General features: G+C 45.5%; 2 protein-coding genes across 2 annotated transcripts; one reads left to right on the forward strand and one right to left on the reverse strand.

Moving 5' to 3' along the window:
* Positions 1–579: 579 nt before the first annotated feature.
* On the forward strand, positions 580–4,818 carry rnf41l (ring finger protein 41, like). The gene is made up of 7 exons (XM_078797812.1): positions 580–685; positions 771–944; positions 1,013–1,219; positions 1,291–1,430; positions 2,717–2,879; positions 2,966–3,086; positions 4,212–4,818. The coding sequence occupies exons 3-7, from the start codon at positions 1,014–1,016 to the stop codon at positions 4,620–4,622; spliced, it is 1,041 nt and encodes a 346-aa protein (XP_078653938.1). The 5' UTR covers positions 580–685; positions 771–944; position 1,013; the 3' UTR covers positions 4,623–4,818.
* Positions 4,819–4,979: 161 nt separating this feature from the next.
* virma (vir like m6A methyltransferase associated) lies at positions 4,980–18,470 on the reverse strand. The gene is made up of 27 exons (XM_058084642.2): positions 18,350–18,470; positions 17,845–17,957; positions 17,124–17,210; positions 16,365–16,413; positions 15,567–15,729; positions 15,342–15,470; positions 14,542–14,775; positions 13,430–14,154; positions 13,207–13,344; positions 12,900–13,129; positions 12,307–12,834; positions 12,058–12,212; positions 11,907–11,989; positions 11,504–11,597; positions 10,903–11,291; positions 10,669–10,824; positions 10,308–10,543; positions 9,972–10,221; positions 9,674–9,891; positions 9,460–9,592; positions 9,244–9,387; positions 8,458–8,612; positions 8,284–8,380; positions 7,088–7,254; positions 6,663–7,012; positions 5,460–5,606; positions 4,980–5,396 (listed from the first exon to the last, which is right to left on the reverse strand). Exons 1-27 carry the CDS (start codon positions 18,410–18,412, stop codon positions 5,155–5,157), a joined length of 5,475 nt encoding a protein of 1,824 aa, XP_057940625.2. The 5' UTR covers positions 18,413–18,470; the 3' UTR covers positions 4,980–5,154.
* Between the last annotated feature and the right edge of the window lie 85 nt (positions 18,471–18,555).

Consider the following 18,555-nt stretch of genomic DNA (forward strand, 5'->3'; position numbering starts at 1 on the left):
AGAGTGGTGCGCTTGTTTTGCTGCGCCGCTGGAGGCGGTAACGACCGGCGTGTGACGACTTGTAGTACTCTACTACAGGTGCCAGTAGTGTTACTTTTATTAATAGAGGTAGAGGAACTGGAATCAAACTAACAAGGTGCTCTGTGATAATGTGATTAATTGAAGGGACCAAAACAAGGTAATTTTTATGTAATCTAGCATCTTCATGTCTGTCATATATTTATAAAATTACCAATAAGTAACAAATTAGAACATAGTAAACTATGTATATACTTTATACTTATACTTTCTTTATTGGACAACACAACACCAAGAGCCAATAAAGGCATGATTAGTTATTAATTATTAATAATAATAATTATTATTAACTATTCTGTACACCCCAGTACAGTTGGATGGAATTGATAATGGACAGGAAGTAGCCTATAATTAATCACTGAAATGTTGTTCTAAGAACAAACATGACAATAACAATAGTGGAGTGGAAGGATGCAGCCATATCGGTTGCTTGTTGATTTTTGACGTCATTTGATGTTGTGCGGCCTGTAATCCAATCAGCGCGGGAGAGAGTTTAATCCAAGTTAATCCCGCATCCAGGGAGAGCGAGAGTAACCTATAGGCAAAGACGCCAGTAATCTGAGTGCAGCTCAAGGAGCAACCACCCCACATCGGCATGTGTTGACATGTGAGTGTGACCTGTAATTCTGTCTCGTTTGTCCCTCTGCTCCGGTCCATTCCCGTCTGACAGCTGCTTTTCCCGCGTCCGGAAGCCTTTGTTGCCAGGCATACGTCTCCAGGGACATGCACTCCCAGAGGTAGGGGCGGGCTTTAAGAGAGAGGAGACCCTCAATGTGATGAAGCAACAGGGAAAGAGAGCAATGAAGAAGGGCAGGGCGTAGCTCAGACGTAAAGGTCACCAGGAAGAGGAAAAGTTGGACCGTCAGGTAAGGATGTGCAGGAAAGCGGGAATGCGATGTGTCGAATTCTCATGTGTGCTTTTTTTTTTTTTTAGGATGGGGTATGACCTGGAGAGGTTTGTGGGATATGTGAATGACGGGCTACTGTGCTGCGTGTGCCGAGACGTGCTCGAGCGCCCCCTCCAGGCGCCCTGTGAACACGCCTTCTGCAGCGCCTGCATCAGCAGCTGGCTGCTCCATCACCACACTTGTCCGGAGGATAGGCAGCCGCTGGATGTGGGAGGTCTCAAACCTCTCTACAGGTAGACTGGGTGGGGTTATGTTACGTTTTTATATTATCTTCTCTGTTCATCATATCATCATGTGTTGGCAGGTACATGCGTAACGACCTCAACCGTCTGCAGATACGTTGTGTGAACGCAGGACACGGGTGTGATGTTGTGTGCTCGCTGGAGAGCCTGCACACCCATGAGGATGAGTGCGACTTTGCGTTTGTATCATGCTCAAACTCAGGTAGGAAACCTGATTTTTTTTAAATATTACAGCATCTCACAAAAGCGAGCACACCACTCATATTTCATACTTTATATCTTCTCAAGTGACTATTTGGATATATTTTAGAGCCGAGGGGGTCCACAGTGTGGCCCTTAGTATTTTTATTGGCTTGTGGCACGTGCTGAAAACATCAATTAACAAGAAACCTTTAAAAAAACAGCAAAAATTTAAAAATCAGTAATAATTTCACAAGCATGAAGTCAAAATATTAAGAGAAAAAATTGTCATTTCACGCCGTAATATCGTGAGGACAAATAACATCATTTAATTGAAGTACTAAAGAAAAATGAATTAAAAAAATTATATTATAAAAATGTTATGAGAAACAAAACAACAAATGAAATTATAGTAATAATATATAATAATAAATAATATAATAATTTTTAAAGATTATTTAAGAATATATTCAAATATTTTCAGTTATAATTATGAGAAGAAGAAAGTTAAAATGGTTGGGAAATAATAATAATGAAAAAAACTATGTAATTTTACAAAAATAAAGCCAAAATAGTAAGAAATGTCGAATGAATTTATATTTATTTATGTTTTAAGAAAAAATAATGTCATTTTAGTAGCATAGAGGTCTTTTATAAATGGCAAAAACATTATTTTTTAATCTAAGAAACCAAAAAATTATTTTGGGGAAAAAGTTATAATACTGTGGGAATAACGTCACAATATTACGAAAATAAATCTCATGAAATTATTTCAAACTATTTAAGAATATTTGGAAAAATGTGGGGGGGGGGGGCGGGGTTGGACACCCCTGCTTTAGAGTAGTCCGTGTATAGCTTGTATAGCACCATATAACACACCACCTCACAGTCAACATGTCATCGTTGCGTCTTTTGGGAATGGAAATGTAATCTGACACACCTATGGGAGAACGCAACAGGTGGCACCTTGGTCACCATGGCAACCACATGAACTCCTGTATCTACGGGGACTTGCTCAGAGGGCAGCCGGGGTCAACTTCCCATCATTCTTTAATGAGACTTTGTGTACAATGGTCTTGTTCTCTCAACATGGTTTACATTATTGTTGACAGGTGGCGAGTACATGTGTTACCACTGTGGTAGGTATTGCATAGCAACCGTGTGAATGTGTGCGTTTCATTTGTGTGTGTGTGTGTGTGTGTGTGTGTGTGTGTGTGTGTGCAGTGGTACAGCCCATGCTGCAGTGTGTTGCTTTTGAACTGAGATAGGTTTGTGAAAATGTACCTCACGTGGCCTTTTTCTTGCAAGGTTGTCCCGCTCAAGTCGAGAGGCGTGGCTTGGAGGCTCACCTGTCCGAATGCAACTTCTGCAGCAGAGAGTGTCCAAACGGGTGCGGCCATACGCTCCTCTCCACCGAGCAACCGCAGCATAACTGTGTGGCAGAGTTGCGCACGGAAGTGGAGATGCTGCGGTATGTATCACAACGTGGACGGACGCAACGTTACCTGGACACTTTTTTTTTTTTTTTTGGGCTGAGGTTCCGCTCTTCCACGTTAGGGTTGAGATGCTGTGCAAGGTGGAGGAGGTGAGACGGGAGATGGAGTCTCGTTTGGACTCGCAGAGGAGACACATGGTGCAGAAAGAGTCGCAGCTGAAGAACGAAGTCGAGGAGGTGAAGGTAACGTGGCCACAAGCAGAGAGCATTTTTACAGGACCCAACTATTTTTACCCCCCCCCCCCGATTGGTGTTCATAGACATTGCATTTATCAGTTCCGGGGTCAAAACTGTCACATAAACATTCTCAACTAAAGTGTAAAAAGAAACACTTGATGGTTGACGTAACGCAGGGGTGTCCCAAGTGCAGCCTGTTCTTTGATTGTGCTGCGGCACATTCTAGCATACCACTAAAACAAGAATAAAGTCAAAATATTAAGAGAAAAAATTTGTAATCTAACGAGAAAAAGTCATAATTTTATGAGAATAGTGTGGAAATATTATGAGAACAAATGTGATTTTAGGAGCATAAAGAAAAAATGTTTTTTAAGTGGTAATATTATCAAAAACAAAGTTGCAAAGGTATAATCTTGCCAGAATAAAGTCAAAATATTACAGCAGTAAAGTTAAAATTCCAAGAAGAAAATGTACAACAATAATTTTATGATGATAGTCAAAATTTTAAAAGAAAAATTTTGCAATCTAATGAAAAAAAGTCATAATTTTATGAGAATAGTGTGGGAATATCATGAGAAAAAATAATGTGATTTTAGGAGCATAAACAAAAAAAATTTTTAAGTTGTAATATTATGAAAAACAAATAAATCAACAAATAACAAAGTTGCAAAGGTATAATGTTGCGAGAATAAAGTCAAAATATTACGAGAATAAAGTCAAAATTCCATGAGGAAAATGTACGAGAATAATTTTATGGTGATAAAGTCAAAATATTAAGACGAAAAAGTCGTATTCTAATAAAAAAAGGGCGCAATTTCACAAGAATAAACTCAGAATATTGTAAGGAATGTAGCGTAAAGATGAAATTAAGCTGTAAAATTATAAGAAAAACTATAAGAAAAATTAGGAATATTGTCAAATTATTATGGGAATAAAATCATAATATTAGGAGAAGAAAATGTATGAATATTATTTGAGAAGAAAGGGGAAATATTTGGATCATTTGGATTATTACTCAAAAGTTTGGACACCCCTGGTTAGCATGTTGACCCCGGTGTCCGTGCGTGCATGCGTGGAATTTCCTGGTTCTGTTCTTACATGTAAGCCATACGGTCTGTCTTCGCAATCCAGGGCCAGCTGTCCCGTGTGATGGGTGACATGCGTGCCCTCCTGGGAGCCGAGCGTCTAAGAAGACAGGAGTTGGCAGAGGTGGAGCTGGAGAAGCAGGAACTCCTGGAGCTCCTCAGAGACCTGCACCCCGCCAAGTGTCAGCAGCCTGTGGACCAGGTGGCCCGAGAGGCCCCTCAGCAGGGGGATCAGCATACACCCGTATGGGAACCATCCTCTCAGCCATCGAGGCACCAGAGAAGGGAGGCTTCCTTAAATCTTTCCGGTCTATCACTTCACTCATCTCAGGCTTTGAATGCATCAGATCCTCCTCCTCCTTCACCCCAGCTGAGTGACGGCGCACGTAAGAGTGGAACCCGGAGTATGACGCTGGACTACATCAAGAAGAAGAGTCGGGAGGTCACAGTCATCTGAAAAGACTGGACTGAAGATTAGCCAAATAAGAACGTCTTTTTCTTGGTCAACAAAGTTTAACTAGATGTAGTAATCACATCAAGTGCACAACAGGAAGTGGAAGTTTTAGAAGGAGACGCTGTGTTTGAAAAATATGTTATATCATTTGGCTGTAGGTTGAACTGTGAATAAACTTCTACTCATTTCATAAACTCCACTGATTAGTGTAGTAATATAACATAATATCATGTACTGCCATATATATATAGTATTTCAATGTGTGCCTAATAAAAGATATAAATATAAAATACCAATTAAAATTAAAAACAAACAAATTTAAAGGCTAAAATCAATTAAAATGGCGAAAGGGGAAACAACTCTGTTGCTATGAACTTTAATTCTCTGGGTACAATTCATAATAACAAAACATAAAACAACACAAAAGCCTGCACATCATTATGACATCATGATCGCCATGGAGACGACACATAAAAGATCCCCATTGGTCCAAAAAAGGAGCCCTAACAGGCTCCAGTCAATGCCCAGGTGTGATTTACCTGGTGAAGGAGCGGACGTGTCGGCCCCTCCCGCCTCCGCTCCCTCCCCCGCCGCTAAACTTGCTCACCTGGGACCCTCTCCCTCCTCCTCCTCCTCCGCCGCCACCTCCTCCACCGCCACCACCACCCGCGCCCCCGCCGCCTCCACCTCCGCCGCCTCCTCCTCCGCTAAGCCATGACAGCCCGGTGCCTCCTCTTCCGCGTGGGGCGCGATCACGTGGAGCCAGGCGATATGCATCTGGGAAATGATGAGAAGTAGTTTAGAAATGCATTTAACGTAAACGTGTGCGTCATTCCTTACTAGCAGGAAGTTGTCTGGAAGGCAGAGGTCCTCGTGTGAAGTTGCTTTGCCCCCCCCGAGGTTCACTGTACGTTCCTCTGTGAGTGACGGCTGGGACTTGGCCGCTCCACGATGAGCCTCGGCCTCCCTCTCGGCGAGCATAGTTACCTGTGGAAAAATACAAGACTTTAGCGCCTCCTGCTGGTGCTGAGAAGCGACTACAAAGTGCAGGTTCGGAACGGCTGACTGACGTCAAACTGAAACTACAGGAAGTATTTAAACATGTCTCTATTTTTCTCAGGCTGATGCGCCTCCTGGGGGGTCCCTGACATGTTCAAATCCCCCTCGGATTATGTCTTTTGTCATAATTGTGAGCGGTCTTTATGTGATCATTGCTTTACATCCGGCAGCACGGTGGGCCAGTGGTTAGCGTGCAGACCTCACAGCTAGGAGACCAGGGTTCGATTCCACCCTCGGCCATCTCTGTGTGGAGTTTGCATGTTCTCCCCGTGCATGCGTGGGTTTTTTCCGGATTTTTTCCCACATTCCAAAAACATGCTAGGTTACTTGGCGACTCCAAATTGTCCATAGGTATGAATGTGAGTGTGAATGGTTGTTTGTCTATATGTGCCCTGTGATTGGCTGGCCACCAGTCCAGGGTGTAGCCCGCCTCTTGCCCCAAGACAGCTGGGATAAGCTCCAGCACCCCCCGCGGCCCTCGTGAGGAAAAGCGGTAGAAAATGAATGAATTAATCTGGCAGCACGGCGGTCGAGTGGTTAGCACGCAGACCTCACAGCTAGGAGACCAGGGTTCGATTCAACCCTCGGCCATCTCTGTGTGGAGTTTGCATGTTCTCCCCGTGCATGTGTGGGTTTTCTCGGGTACTCCGGTTTCCTCCCACATTCCAAAAACATGCTAGGTTAATTAGCGACTCCAAATTGTCCATAGGTATGAATGTGAGTGTGAATGGTTGTTTGTCTATATGTGCCCTGTGATTAGCTGGCTGGTCACCAGTCCAGGGTGTAACCCGCCTCTCGCCCGAAGACAGCTGGGATAGGCTCCAGCACCCCCACAACCCTCGTGAGGAAAAGCGGTAGAAAATGAATGAATCCTTCCGGATTCCGGATCCAGTGTGAGATTTGAAGAGGTTACCATAACAAGCCCTCGGTCCACCATTATGACCCATGACTACCACGTGATCAAGACACGAGGTGCGTACATACCAGACAGAAGTACACTTTTAGGCTGCGGTGGAGTAAAAAAGCGAGTCTGGTTGTGAAAGGTGGCTCTGCCTCGGTTTCCGGTAAAGAGTCCTCTGGTCGGGAGCTTGGGAGCGCTTTTAGGAGGCCGTTTAGGGGGTAAGAGTCCAATCGGGGTGGTAATGTCTTTAAACTCCGCTGCCACAAAGTCATCCACGTGCATGCTGGGAGGACGGGAAGTGTTCTGTTTGCGCTGGCGGAAGATGTCGTGGGGTCTGCAGAGATTCTGTCCAAAGCCCCCTCGACCCCCTCTGCCACGCGGGGCTGCCATGATGTGTGCTCTCTTCGCCGGTTCCACGTAGTCTGATTTACCACTGCAAAATGCGATGACATTTCATTTCGTTTCATTTCAGTCAAACCATTCAGCTAATTGAGACTAATTATGCTACCTGGATGTGATGAAGGTCTCGTGTTTGTGTTTCCCTGGCCGGAAGCCTTTTTGAGCCTTGGCGTGACCGGGGGAGGAAGGTTCTGACAGGTAGGAGCGCTCCAGCTCAGCCTTCAGGTCCAGTTCTGGACAACATTCTTGGGCCAGACCCACCAGGTCCACCTTTACCTATGACATAGACAGGATAGAGCTGCTGAGACGGCACCGGCGTCACCGTGGCTCATAAGTGTGTCAATTGATGCAATCATGGATAAGATTATTAGGTCACCATTGGTTCTTATTGATACATTTGTGTGGGCTAATATGATGACAACAAAAATAGCTCAGAGTTGAATTTTTTGGTAGTGCAATTCCAAAAGCTGAAGTGAGGAATTAAAAAGTAGAAACTGCTTTTAAGTAGCCACGTTTACATGAGGAGTTTTTCTCTTTCCGAATGACTTTTCCGAAAGCAATGGTATCCACGGAAAGGAATATTCCAATCTCTTGTCTACATGCGGCACTATAATCAAAGTCCATGGGGCATGCCCAGCAAAACGTAAACATCAACATCACGTGATACCGGCTTCCGCGAGTTTTCCCCCCGAGTTTTTCGTTCGTCCGGTCTTGAATTTAGTTTGGATCAAAACATTCCGCAGCAGTCCAGTGCCGATTGCTCGCCTCCATTTTTAAAACCGAAGAACGTCTCGAGCTGCGTGTTACGTCATATCTGAGCATGCCCTGAAAGAACGCACCCGGGATAAATTTAAACAGGAAAAGATGAAATTCAATCTTGCTAATATTTTATAATTAAACTCGGGACATGTTTTATAAAGACATATATTTTCTTTTTTAATAAAACTGGACTTGTGAATGGCGTATAGAAGGGTTTAGATTCTGTTCCACAGATGGCGCTAATCCACACCAAAGCTGCTTGCCAACCGCCAATGAAGAAAAACACCATGAAGAAGAACGCAGTCTGACAACTTTCCATTTGAGCGGGTACAAGATACCTCAATCGGATCGGGAAAAGGAATATTCCACCCCTGGGAATCTGATTATATGTTCATTCAGATTGGCACTTTTCTTTGGGAATGAGGTGTATACAAAGGTTACATTCTTTCCGTTTGAGCAAATAAACCGAATGCCATTGGAATATTTGCGTCCATGTATACGTGGCTAGTGATGTTGCGCAAGACAATATGCAGCACCGGCACTCACCATGTCGAGTTCACTTTCTATGTCATCCGTTTGGAAGGGAGAGAACCACAGCGCCTTGAGTTGATCATCAAGGGCCTCCGAGAGGATAAACACTGTCCTAAAGAAAATGACATGAATAGTTTGGGTTAGTTTCAGTTCTGTGTTCCTCGACTGGGGCATCATCAGCGGTTTTACCGGTGATTAAACTGAGCGGCAAGAGTTTCCGGCACCGGGAGCGTAGGTTCCGTATCGGCTGCCGGTGGCTCATCTGCTGCAGTCTCCAGTGTTTGCCTCAGGACGGTCACACTTTCTAACATGGTCTCCAGGGAATCATCTTCCTTACAGAGTTTCTGCATGGGAAACACATATCCACATGCTATATACATACAGTATAGATCAGGGGGTCTCAAACACGCGGCCCGCGGGCCAAATGTGGCCCGCAGGACACTAGTTTGAGGCCCCCGCCTTGATATGAGTGTTAGTGCGGCCCGTGCAAGTTTGATATGGATGCTGTATGGTATCATGTACCCAGAAAATATTATTACGTTTGATTAATGTTCATGTTAAAGGTTAAATAACTTAATAGTTATCCTCCCTATCCGTGTGGAAGCGGTAAGTTTTTGGCTATTTAAGTTTAAAGGAAATAACTTGAAGGCTACCGTTTAGGTGGCTAGCTCTCTAGCTTGCGAGTTAGCATGTGTCTCAAGACCCAGCAGTTGCGCAATATGTTGTAAATAAAGAGTATAAATGTGACTATAGTCGTGTTTTGTCATGTCTACAGGGCTCTAATAATGATTTGTTAATTTTAATCCGAAAAAAATAATTTGTCTACCGACCAACTATAGGTGATTTCTTAAGTTTTTATTATTTGCCGTTTTATTATTATTATTATATTTATTTATTACTGATTGATTTTCTTCGAGCCACGTAAAGGCTTTGTGAGACAACAACACATGTCATTAATCCTTCACTCAGTTGTACCGTAATCTGCTTCTCCAAAGTAGGTAAAGGATGCGACTCGGACTTTTCCCATTGCAGGAGAGCTTTCATTTCGGATCCGCTCAGCAACCGTGGTGGAGGAGCAAAAGACGACTCTTCGGCAGATGCCTGGCCCTCCTCATTACACTGGACAAAAACACTTGAGGTAGTAAACTTCCAACTTATGAGAGCAAATGGCCACATTTTGGCAGAACTTACCCCTGAGTCTGTGTTGACAATCTGCCGCAGGAAGTCTATCAGAGCTGACAGCAGATCTGCAGAGTCCTTGTTGAACGGAAACACTAACCTCTTCAAGAGCGAATATAAACCCGCACTGTGTTTCTTCAGAGCTCTGAAACGTTATTCAAAAGATGCATTAAAAAGTGGCAATAATTGTGTAACAAAAAGGGTTTAAACCATTTACACTATTTACATTTTGAGATGGTAAAGTCCATAGTCGTGCTCCGTGAGGAACGTCAGGGTCCTGATAGAGGTGAGGAGAAGAGGGACGCTGCTGTACGCATTTGCCAAAACCTCCATCAAGGCGTTGCATACTGATGACATCATATCTCGCCCTGGGAGCGCATTGGCCAGCTGTTCCACCTCCGACACGCAGCCATCGCCTCCTTGCGACATCACCAGAGAAATATCCTAGTGAAGAGAGCATTTCACCTTTTGAGCCTCCTCTCCTTGTGAAGAATTTTTTTTTACCCACGGTTGAATTCCCTTACCTGGTCACACAGTGACTGTAATATTGTTCCCATGATTTCACTGCATTGCTGCTGCTGTAAAGAGTGGTCAGACGGGGGCACCAGTAGGGGCAGCAGCAAGGGGAAGAGATCCACCAAATCCTCGTCTCCAGACACTGATCCGGACAGCAGGTGCAACATGGCACTCTTGCAAGCTCTCTGTGACGCCAGCGCGTCCGTCAAAGAAAGCAGGCGCAGGACCTGGCCCCAGCACGACGCTTTCCCCTCCGCCCTGCAGCATTTAGCACATTTAGTCCTCGTTCAATTCGCGGCAACCCATACAGGTGACCGAAACGCGCACGGGGGTCCTTCACTCACGGCTGAAGCTCCTCCAGCAGCATCTCCAGCAAGGTCTTCATGATGAGTGTTGCGGTGGGTGAGGAGAGGTCGGCCAGCTGAACACACACCCTCCTGAGAATGGCCAAGAGCGGAGGGCAGCTGGTGGCGCACACGCATCTCAAGGCCTCGGAGAACACCTTCCACTGTGCCCGGATGTGCATGCTCCACAGCTTTCTTGTGTTTAAGGCTATTGCCACGTCTTGTACCGATAACACCTAAAGGAACCAGTGACATGGATGTGTACAGTAAGAAGATGACGAACAGGAAGTTGCACTTTGTTCTCCGCCGTCCCATAAATAAATAAATGACAAATGCGAGTGCCATGAAAGAGGTGATGTACCTGAGTGCTTTGCATCGGAAGCGGTAAAGGCAAGAGCTCAGACAATAACGTGAGACCAGAGAAGAGCCCTTCAGGAGCCTTGAGTAACGACACTAAAACCTCCTTCAACATCAGAGACCAAGTGTTACTGGCCAGAGTCTCCTCTGTGTGCGTCACCTGTGAGAAACATAAAACCAGTCACATCATCAATAAAAGGAACAGCTTGGTTTGAGTAATCTTTGGAGTTCCGCACACCTCCTCGTTGACACCTTGAGTAAAGGTGAGCAGCACATCAACGATAAGAGCCTGCACTCTGGTTTCCTCTCCGTCCAGTCGTCCGGATGCAGGGATGGAACAAACAATCATGTGGAGTGTCACCAACACGCTGGCCACGCGGGTGTCCCTGAACTGGAACGCCCCTCCGCGGAGCAGCTCCGTCAGCATCGTGCGCAACAAGCGCAGTGTGCTGACGCAAATGCTGAGGATGGTGCAGCGCTGCGGCGTGGGGCCCATGTTTCCGTGCAAGCGCCACGGCTGCAGCAGGACGCCACATAGCTTCTGCAGGACGCGTACGCACGTATCCAGACCTTCGCCGGAGAACAGCTGAACCCCGGCAAGACTCCACTTTAGGTCCTTTTGCTGACCTGGGCAAACATGGAAGACGAGCTGAGCACCGTGTTGGGAGGTTATATATACAATTTTTGGATTTTATGAAAATTATTTATGGGGGGCGTCTGAGAGAGTGGAGTCATTACTTGAGCAAATATGGTACAGCATAAATTTAGTTTGTTTGTTTGGGCTTTTTCCTGATAACGTTGACAATTTTAGTTTTGCACAAGCTACTCTTATCATTTACCCTCGACAGCAGGCGGGGGGCAGGCGATGTGGCAGATCACCCTGAGAGCAGTGACCAATCCAGTCCCCTCAGGAGTCAACACATGCTCCACGTTCTGAAGCCATGAGGGAAAAACACACATAAAAAAAAATGATATATAGCGCAATTACTTTTATGCAGTCTTGACATAAACATGCAGCAGTGCGGGAATATGTTGGAACAGTTCAGGCATGTCAGTGGAACCCTGCATACCACTGGGAGATACATCAGACGCGTAGATGGCAACAGGGGGGTTGTTATTAGATGAGATCATTCAGTTGAATGCCTTCCTTGGGCAGGATTTGGTTTAAAGTCATGTGATCAATAGATGATGTTGCCGAATTCATGCAAAATCACTTGAGAAAATGAAATGAGAATTCTATACCTGCTTAATGTATTCTAAGACGGTGGGAATGCTGCCGATCTCAAAGCGCACTTTCTCCAAAGGCTCCAACCATTTACTGAGCTCTGAGGAACAACATAAAAGTCAGCGTGGAAAAGAATTGCAAACATAAACACAAATTGGTCATATTTACCCTGTAGCTTAGCATTGGTGTCATCAGCTTTGGATATAGTGAGCAACGTAGCAGCATGCTGTTCCATCATCCGCAGTTCATTTGAGCTTTGCACCACCAACAACACCAGCATGCACGCGTAGTTATACGTCACTGCTTTGCGAGTCTTGGCTTCGCTAAAAGAAAACAGTGAGACATACTCAGACATGAGGAATCTCGGTGGTTTGTTTTTCTCGCCAACAAAGACAAAGGAGCAGATGATGTCCTCACCCTTGTCCGTCCTTGCTGTAGTGCTGCAGAAGAGCGACCAGGCAGGACAAGTTGTTGTCCAAACTGAAGACGTGAGCGACAGCGCTGCGGCCGGTCACAGTGAAAGTCATCAGATAGAGTGAATGGAGCATGGCCAGGACCTCTGGGTTGTCACCTTCCTCCAAGCCCACTCCTCCGTCCACTCCTGAGGTCACATGGCTCATGAGCTCGGAGATCCCCTGGAGAGCGTGCAGGGCCTGCATGAGCCACGCGCCAAAGCCTTCTTCACCGAAGCCGGGCCCGTTGAGGCCACCCTCTCCTCCCGTAAAGGTCACCTCCTCCCCATCGGTCTCAGCCACAGATGCAAGAAGCCGCAGAAGTAAGTTGGCGGGAGAGGGTTGGGCGAGAAGGAAGAGCAGACCCGATTGTGTGAGTGACAGGAAGCGGAGGACCTCTCTCACAGCTTGGGTGACGCCCAAGTGTCCAGCCGCTGCCGCTGCAGATAGCACCACGGAGGTGCTCTCCAGGAAACGGCAGGCATGCATGTACCTGGAGATACCATCAATCAGCACAAATGAATTTAAAAAAAAAGCGTTCCGTGTGTGAATGGGTACCTGTAGAGAGTTGGGTATGGGTCATCCCTCTCTTGGGGTCCTGTAATTCTGGCAGACGTCGGGAAGGCTTTGCCTGGGGGCTGCACCATGCAGTGAGGGGCCGTCTCCAGCAGCTGATACAACTCCTCCAAAACACCCACCAACCGATCAAGCTCTGCCTCGCTCACGGGGGACGAGGAACTCAGAGCCGGCTCTTCCTCCATGGCGCTTTCAGCATCCTCCATGTCCTCCTGGAAAGTAATTACAGTCAAAATAGCCACCGTTTTTAAAGTTACAGGGGTGTGTGTGTGTGTGTGTGTGTGTGTACCGGCTGTGGTTCACTCCACGCTGCTGCCGTACGCTGGAGGTCAAGCAGCACCTCAAAGGTGTGGCTCTTCTGAAGAACGGCATTGCCAGCCGTTATGACCCTCACTGTTTCATCACGCAGGAAGAGCTGGACTAAACGCTGAGAAGAACATAACAATGATGCACGTGTACTTCGGGGCTTCAAAAAAGGCTAAACATAAAATAGCAACTCCATTGGCGCTAACCTGATAGCCACTCTTCTCTGACTCGCCGGGGTTGAGAAAAGCCTCTACTCCAACAGGAGAGCTAATAAGTGCATCAAGTGCCCTAATGAGGCTCAGCTTTAATGTAGAAGAGATATGGTCCCTGTGGAGCAGGTCCAGCAGCACGCCGAGGGCCCCGTCATGCAGCAGCGCCGTCAAGCCCTGTGGACTCTCTGCTAGGTAAGACGCTAGCTTGGCACCTGCTTTCAGTTGTCTGAGGTTCAGAGCAATTGGTTGTGTTAGCGCAATCTCCATACTTAGCGCTTGGAGAGCCCACTGGGCTAAAAGTTCCACGTGGTCTTCCACACCACCCTCTTTAATTAGGCACGCCAAGCCCTTGGCCAGGAGTCCTGACGCTTCTTCCAGAGCCGTGACCCAGCGGACATCTCTGTCTTCGCCGATGCTCCCTAGCAGCTCTTTAAGCTGTGCCACCGCCTCTGTGTCCTCTCCAAGTGCTGCTCCCTCTGGACTGGTAGGCTCCTTGGGCTCCTCCACACTGGGCTTCTCTAGTTGGGTATCGAATAGTGTTTTGTATGGCGGGGTGAAGTAGACCAGGGGTCGGAGTTCCCGTTCGTAGGGGTCATACTGGACCGGTGGAACAGACGCAAGGTCCTCGGGTGTGTAGTCCATGTCAAAGGAGGGCAACTTAAAGGTGCCGTTATCCAGGTCGTCCTCGTCACTGGAAATCTGCTCATAGCCGTCATCGCCTAGGAGGGTGTAAGAGATAAAACGGGACTCAGGCTCGAGGCTAGGTTATTTGCGAAACAAGAACGCTGGTAGCAAATTTTCCTTTCTTGTTTACTAATACATTCACAGACAAACCTGATGACACCGTCACTCCCAAGCATTAGGGGTCCGTTCAACATGCAGGAAATGATGATGACAGCACAAGCATGGCTGTGGAGACGGGGGTGTCCACTTTTATTTATAAGCTTACGATGAGGCCAGGCTAGCGTCCACTGTCGATGGAGGCAGCATGCCACAGCACACAATCTGGAATTTTCACTCAATCTCAAATGGACTCTGCTCTTGATGCCGTGGTTCCATTTGGGATTGGGGGACTATCCTACTCCACCACCAAACAACTCCCCTACCTTCCTCCATTTCCTCGTCCTCACCCTCATCGTCCTCCTCTTCTTCTTCATCCTCCGGAGCGCTCCCTTCGGTCCGCGCATCGTCTTCCTCCTCTTGCTCCTCCTCTTCCTCCTCCCCTTCTTCTTCTCGCTCAGCGTCGGAGTACGCTTCGTCGGCGGCCAATGATCTTTCCGGTGACACGGCCTCCAGGGAGTCCTCGCGGCCCTCGCGTGGCTCTTCTTTGACCATGCCCACTGTTGACGTCAACGTGACATTTAGTGACACCGCACGGTAGTAGACGTGTAAATGATACGCATATTAGTCGTGAATTTTTAAATATTATTACAGTTAGAGAAGGAAACTATGTTACTTTTTTTTTTATCCTTTTGGTAGTGACAGTAGTGACAAGGCGTGGTGAACTCGCCCCTTTTTTGCCCCTCCCCTATGCAAAACTTTACACCTTCCATACAGGTCACTTCCGGTATTACCCCTTACATATGCATATAAAAAGTGACAGTGCTTAAAGATCCCATATGATAGTTTTTTTTTATCACATTAGTTTTTGTTTTGTCCAAAATCTTAATACAGTTTTAAAGTGCTCTAAGTAAGGCCACCTTTTGTGGGTCTGTAGCTTTTATGCTAATGAGATGCTAGTCCACACCTTGTCTTGCTACACACAATTTTAGCCACTTTTTGCCCTGCACTTGTCCACCCAAATAGACGCCATATATCACACCCAGGGGCCCACTTAGCATTACGCAAACGTCTTATAAAAACAGATTTTTTTTTTAGGAAAAAAAAAGGAAACTGTGTTACTAACTGTTCAGTCCCTGGACTTGGACCTGCTCCTCATCGTCATCATCTGGGGGTGGAGGCCCTGGCGGGGTACGAGGCCCTCGGGGTGCTGGTCTGGGTGGACTGCCATTATATTGGTCGTCTTTTTCCCACTCTTCAAAAAAAAAAAAAAAAAAAAACACTGAGCAAAGTAAGAAGGGATGCCCTACTCAACCGATGAGCAATTGGCTTTCTTTGGAATGATGCCCACCCTGTTTGACAAGTCTTTTAGGCCCGCAAGGTTGTTGCGGGGGTGGCGGTGGAGGAGGCGAGGATGAGCCTTGGTCCTGTCCATGCGAACGCTCCGCTGTCCCGTACACAGCCAAGGTCAGGCTGGTGTACCAGCCACGCAGCACCAAGCCATCTGTGTTGATCTTCACAAATATAAAAAAAAGAGTTAACAAGTTTTCAAAATAAATGTTATTTTGAGGATCAAATTTCTGCTGTTGTCAGAACCATCCTGAGCCGAACTCTGGACTAAAGACTGTGTAGATGGTGGATTTCAGAAGAAATCCCCACTCTCATATTCCTCAATAGCACAGTGTCTAATGTGGACACCTTCAGGTTTCTGGGAACCACAAACGCTCAGGACCTGAAGTGGTCCTCCCACATAGACACTGTATAGGACAATGTATAGGGCTACTAATCCAGTTCTACACCACATTCAGTCTGTTCTGCGCAGTTCCATCACTGTCTGGTTTGGATCTGCAACCAAACAGGACAGGAACATAAAAAAAACTAATTGGAGCAGACCTTGCCTCCATATATGACCCTCAAACGTGATGGTGTCCTTCCTCAGTGTAGCAACATGTGACTATATATTATTTCGCCTACGCATTCTTTCATTGCATTGTTTTTCTATCTAGACAACCATTAGTATTAATAATTTATAGAGGCATGTCATAACACAAAACGTTGCACCACCTGTAGTGGTTTTAGCGTTCCCACACATTGAATTGTAAAGGATATAGGTCAAACTACTGGCGTCACATCCAGCATATCACCTCACCTTCCCATTGGGTCTGAAAACGATCGACTTGTTCTCATCATATTCCAGACTGTAGGGAGAGAGTAGGAAAATATATAAAAATACAACAATCAATAACAGTCTATACAAATACACAGTATATACACTATTTTGCTTACACCAAAAATATGTTGTGTTGGGTCATATGAATGAAATGTATTTGAAACAGTTACATAGTAATATTTATTTATTCTGTGAAAATGTGTCCCTCATACTACATTTCCAGAGTAAGGCAGCCCTCATAAAAACACAAAAAACATCAAAATATTTTGTATTTATCTAAAACATTCAGCCATATAATGGTAGTTATCAATAACTCTAATGGACACTCTTATTGATGCCCTGGTGCTACTGCATAAACCGATGTTCTTATAATGTTTCCATGCTGGGACCACTGATGAGTGTTGTCACACTCGGTCGCAGCAAGGGTAGGACGAGGGTGGGGGTGGGCGGTTGAGTTTCTGGTGAGACCAGTTAACCAAAGTAGGAACAATGACAACAGAATATGTGTGGGTGCGCACTAACACACCCCACTAGCCACTGAGAAGCGACTTTAGATGCTACCGTGACTGGTTCTACAGGTCAGACAGACATCATTTTTTTCAGGTCAGCCCAGGAAAACACAGACATGGAAAAAAAAGGACAGCCTCCTAAGGATACAGAAACAAAACAAGGAGGGGTTTGGGGGGTTTGGGGGGTTTGGGGGGTTTGGGGGTGGAGCAGAAATAATGTTATCCTCACCTGCCAAGTCTGTGGAAGGTGGGGCTGTTCGGTTTGGGGACGTTGTTGAAGAACAGCTCGAGCTGGAAGGCATGAGGAGATGTCTTTCTAGAAAGACAGGAACACACGCTCGGTTAAACAGATGAACACCTTGTGCCAATCAGCACCTTCCAAAAATATATTATGAAGACTGAAAAAACTATTTCTTTAAATTACACTACTGACATTGACAAAAATTTCAGGATTACACAAGCACATAAGTATGTTCTGCTTATTCTTTAGCTTCTCTGCATTTTTTGCGCCGCCACAATAGAAGGGTACCAGTGATAACAAGAATAAAAAATGTGATGTGCAATGATCATCGAGTACAAATCAAAGTCTCTGTCTTGACTGCTCAGCACAAGATGGCTCAAGCATCACTACATTATATAAGAAGAATGGAATGTACATTGTTGGCTCACCTCCCAGGCCGCTGAACATTCAATACTGCATCACGTTTCAGTAGCATAAAAAAATACTTTTTACACCTATATGAAATCATATGCATTAGGTCTAATGCCAACCTCAGGCCTCCTTGCACACCGTCAAAGTGCACTTTTATTTAATTTGACAACAACTAAGAATGTTACTTAAAGCATTGCCTGTGCACTTTAAGGTGTTAGGTACCAAGTGTTTATCCATAAACACGATCACTCATCGATAGTGTGTGCTTGTGCTATCATGGGCTAGCCACATGACTTACCCAAATGCTCTGCTGTCAGGTAAGTTGCTATGGGCTTTAATTCCGGGAGGAATGACACGGACTTCTGTGATGACAACCACGCAGGGGAAGCGCACCACATCCACATTGGTAAACTGAAAATAATTGTACAAAGAAGGTAAATATTATGGTAAACGTGTATGAGTGCATTATCCATAATCAAAACAAAACACAGGCCAGCGCTAACACTTGAGCTGTTGGTTTCAGAAGTAAACAAAGCCAAAATTCAACTTAAAGTATATTAGGTCTACTATTTAGAAATAGACAACAGTAAGAGACAATATATATCATGCAATAATAATTACTTTTACTACATAAATCAATCTGGCTCATTATGTAAATAACCACGATTTCCATGGAGACAATGCTAACATTAGCTTGTTAGCTTCGGGCTTGCGCCTTGCTTTTCCGAAAACTCCAGACCAGAAACGACACAACGGTTCAAAGCAAAGATATTAATTCAACGTGTAATCGTCTATATCGTCACCTCTGCGCTCTGGTGTTTAAATGTATCGAGAAAGAGAAGCTCCGTTGAAGAATCCCCCGCCATTGCTTTCAGCTACCAGTGGCCCGGGGTCAACTTCCGCTTTCTGTGACTAACTACTTCCGGGGCACAACCGTCCCAAGAGTGCACGAAATCAATTAAAAAATGTGCTAGGATAATTATTTTGTGTGTTTTATGATAGATATATA

The sequence above is a fragment of the Doryrhamphus excisus genome, linkage group LG17 (genome assembly GCF_037039965.1).
Source record: "Doryrhamphus excisus strain RoL-2023G ecotype Guam linkage group LG17, RoL_Dexc_Guam_v1.1, whole genome shotgun sequence".
Classification (NCBI taxonomy): domain Eukaryota; kingdom Metazoa; phylum Chordata; class Actinopteri; order Syngnathiformes; family Syngnathidae; genus Doryrhamphus; species Doryrhamphus excisus.

Coding starts and splice junctions, on each gene's coding strand:
- rnf41l (XM_078797812.1), top strand. CDS start 1,014: ATGGGGTATGACCTGGAGAGGTTTGTGGGATATGTGAATGACGGGCTA. Junction 1,220..1,290: donor GGTCTCAAACCTCTCTACAG/GTAGACTGGGTG, acceptor ATGTGTTGGCAG/GTACATGCGTAACGACCTCA. Junction 2,880..2,965: donor ACGGAAGTGGAGATGCTGCG/GTATGTATCACA, acceptor CTTCCACGTTAG/GGTTGAGATGCTGTGCAAGG.
- virma (XM_058084642.2), bottom strand. CDS start 18,412: ATGGCGGGGGATTCTTCAACGGAGCTTCTCTTTCTCGATACATTTAAA. Junction 17,958..18,349: donor TTAAACACCAGAGCGCAGAG/GTGACGATATAG, acceptor AATTATTTTCAG/TTTACCAATGTGGATGTGGT. Junction 10,825..10,902: donor CTCAAGGTGTCAACGAGGAG/GTGTGCGGAACT, acceptor TGTTTCTCACAG/GTGACGCACACAGAGGAGAC.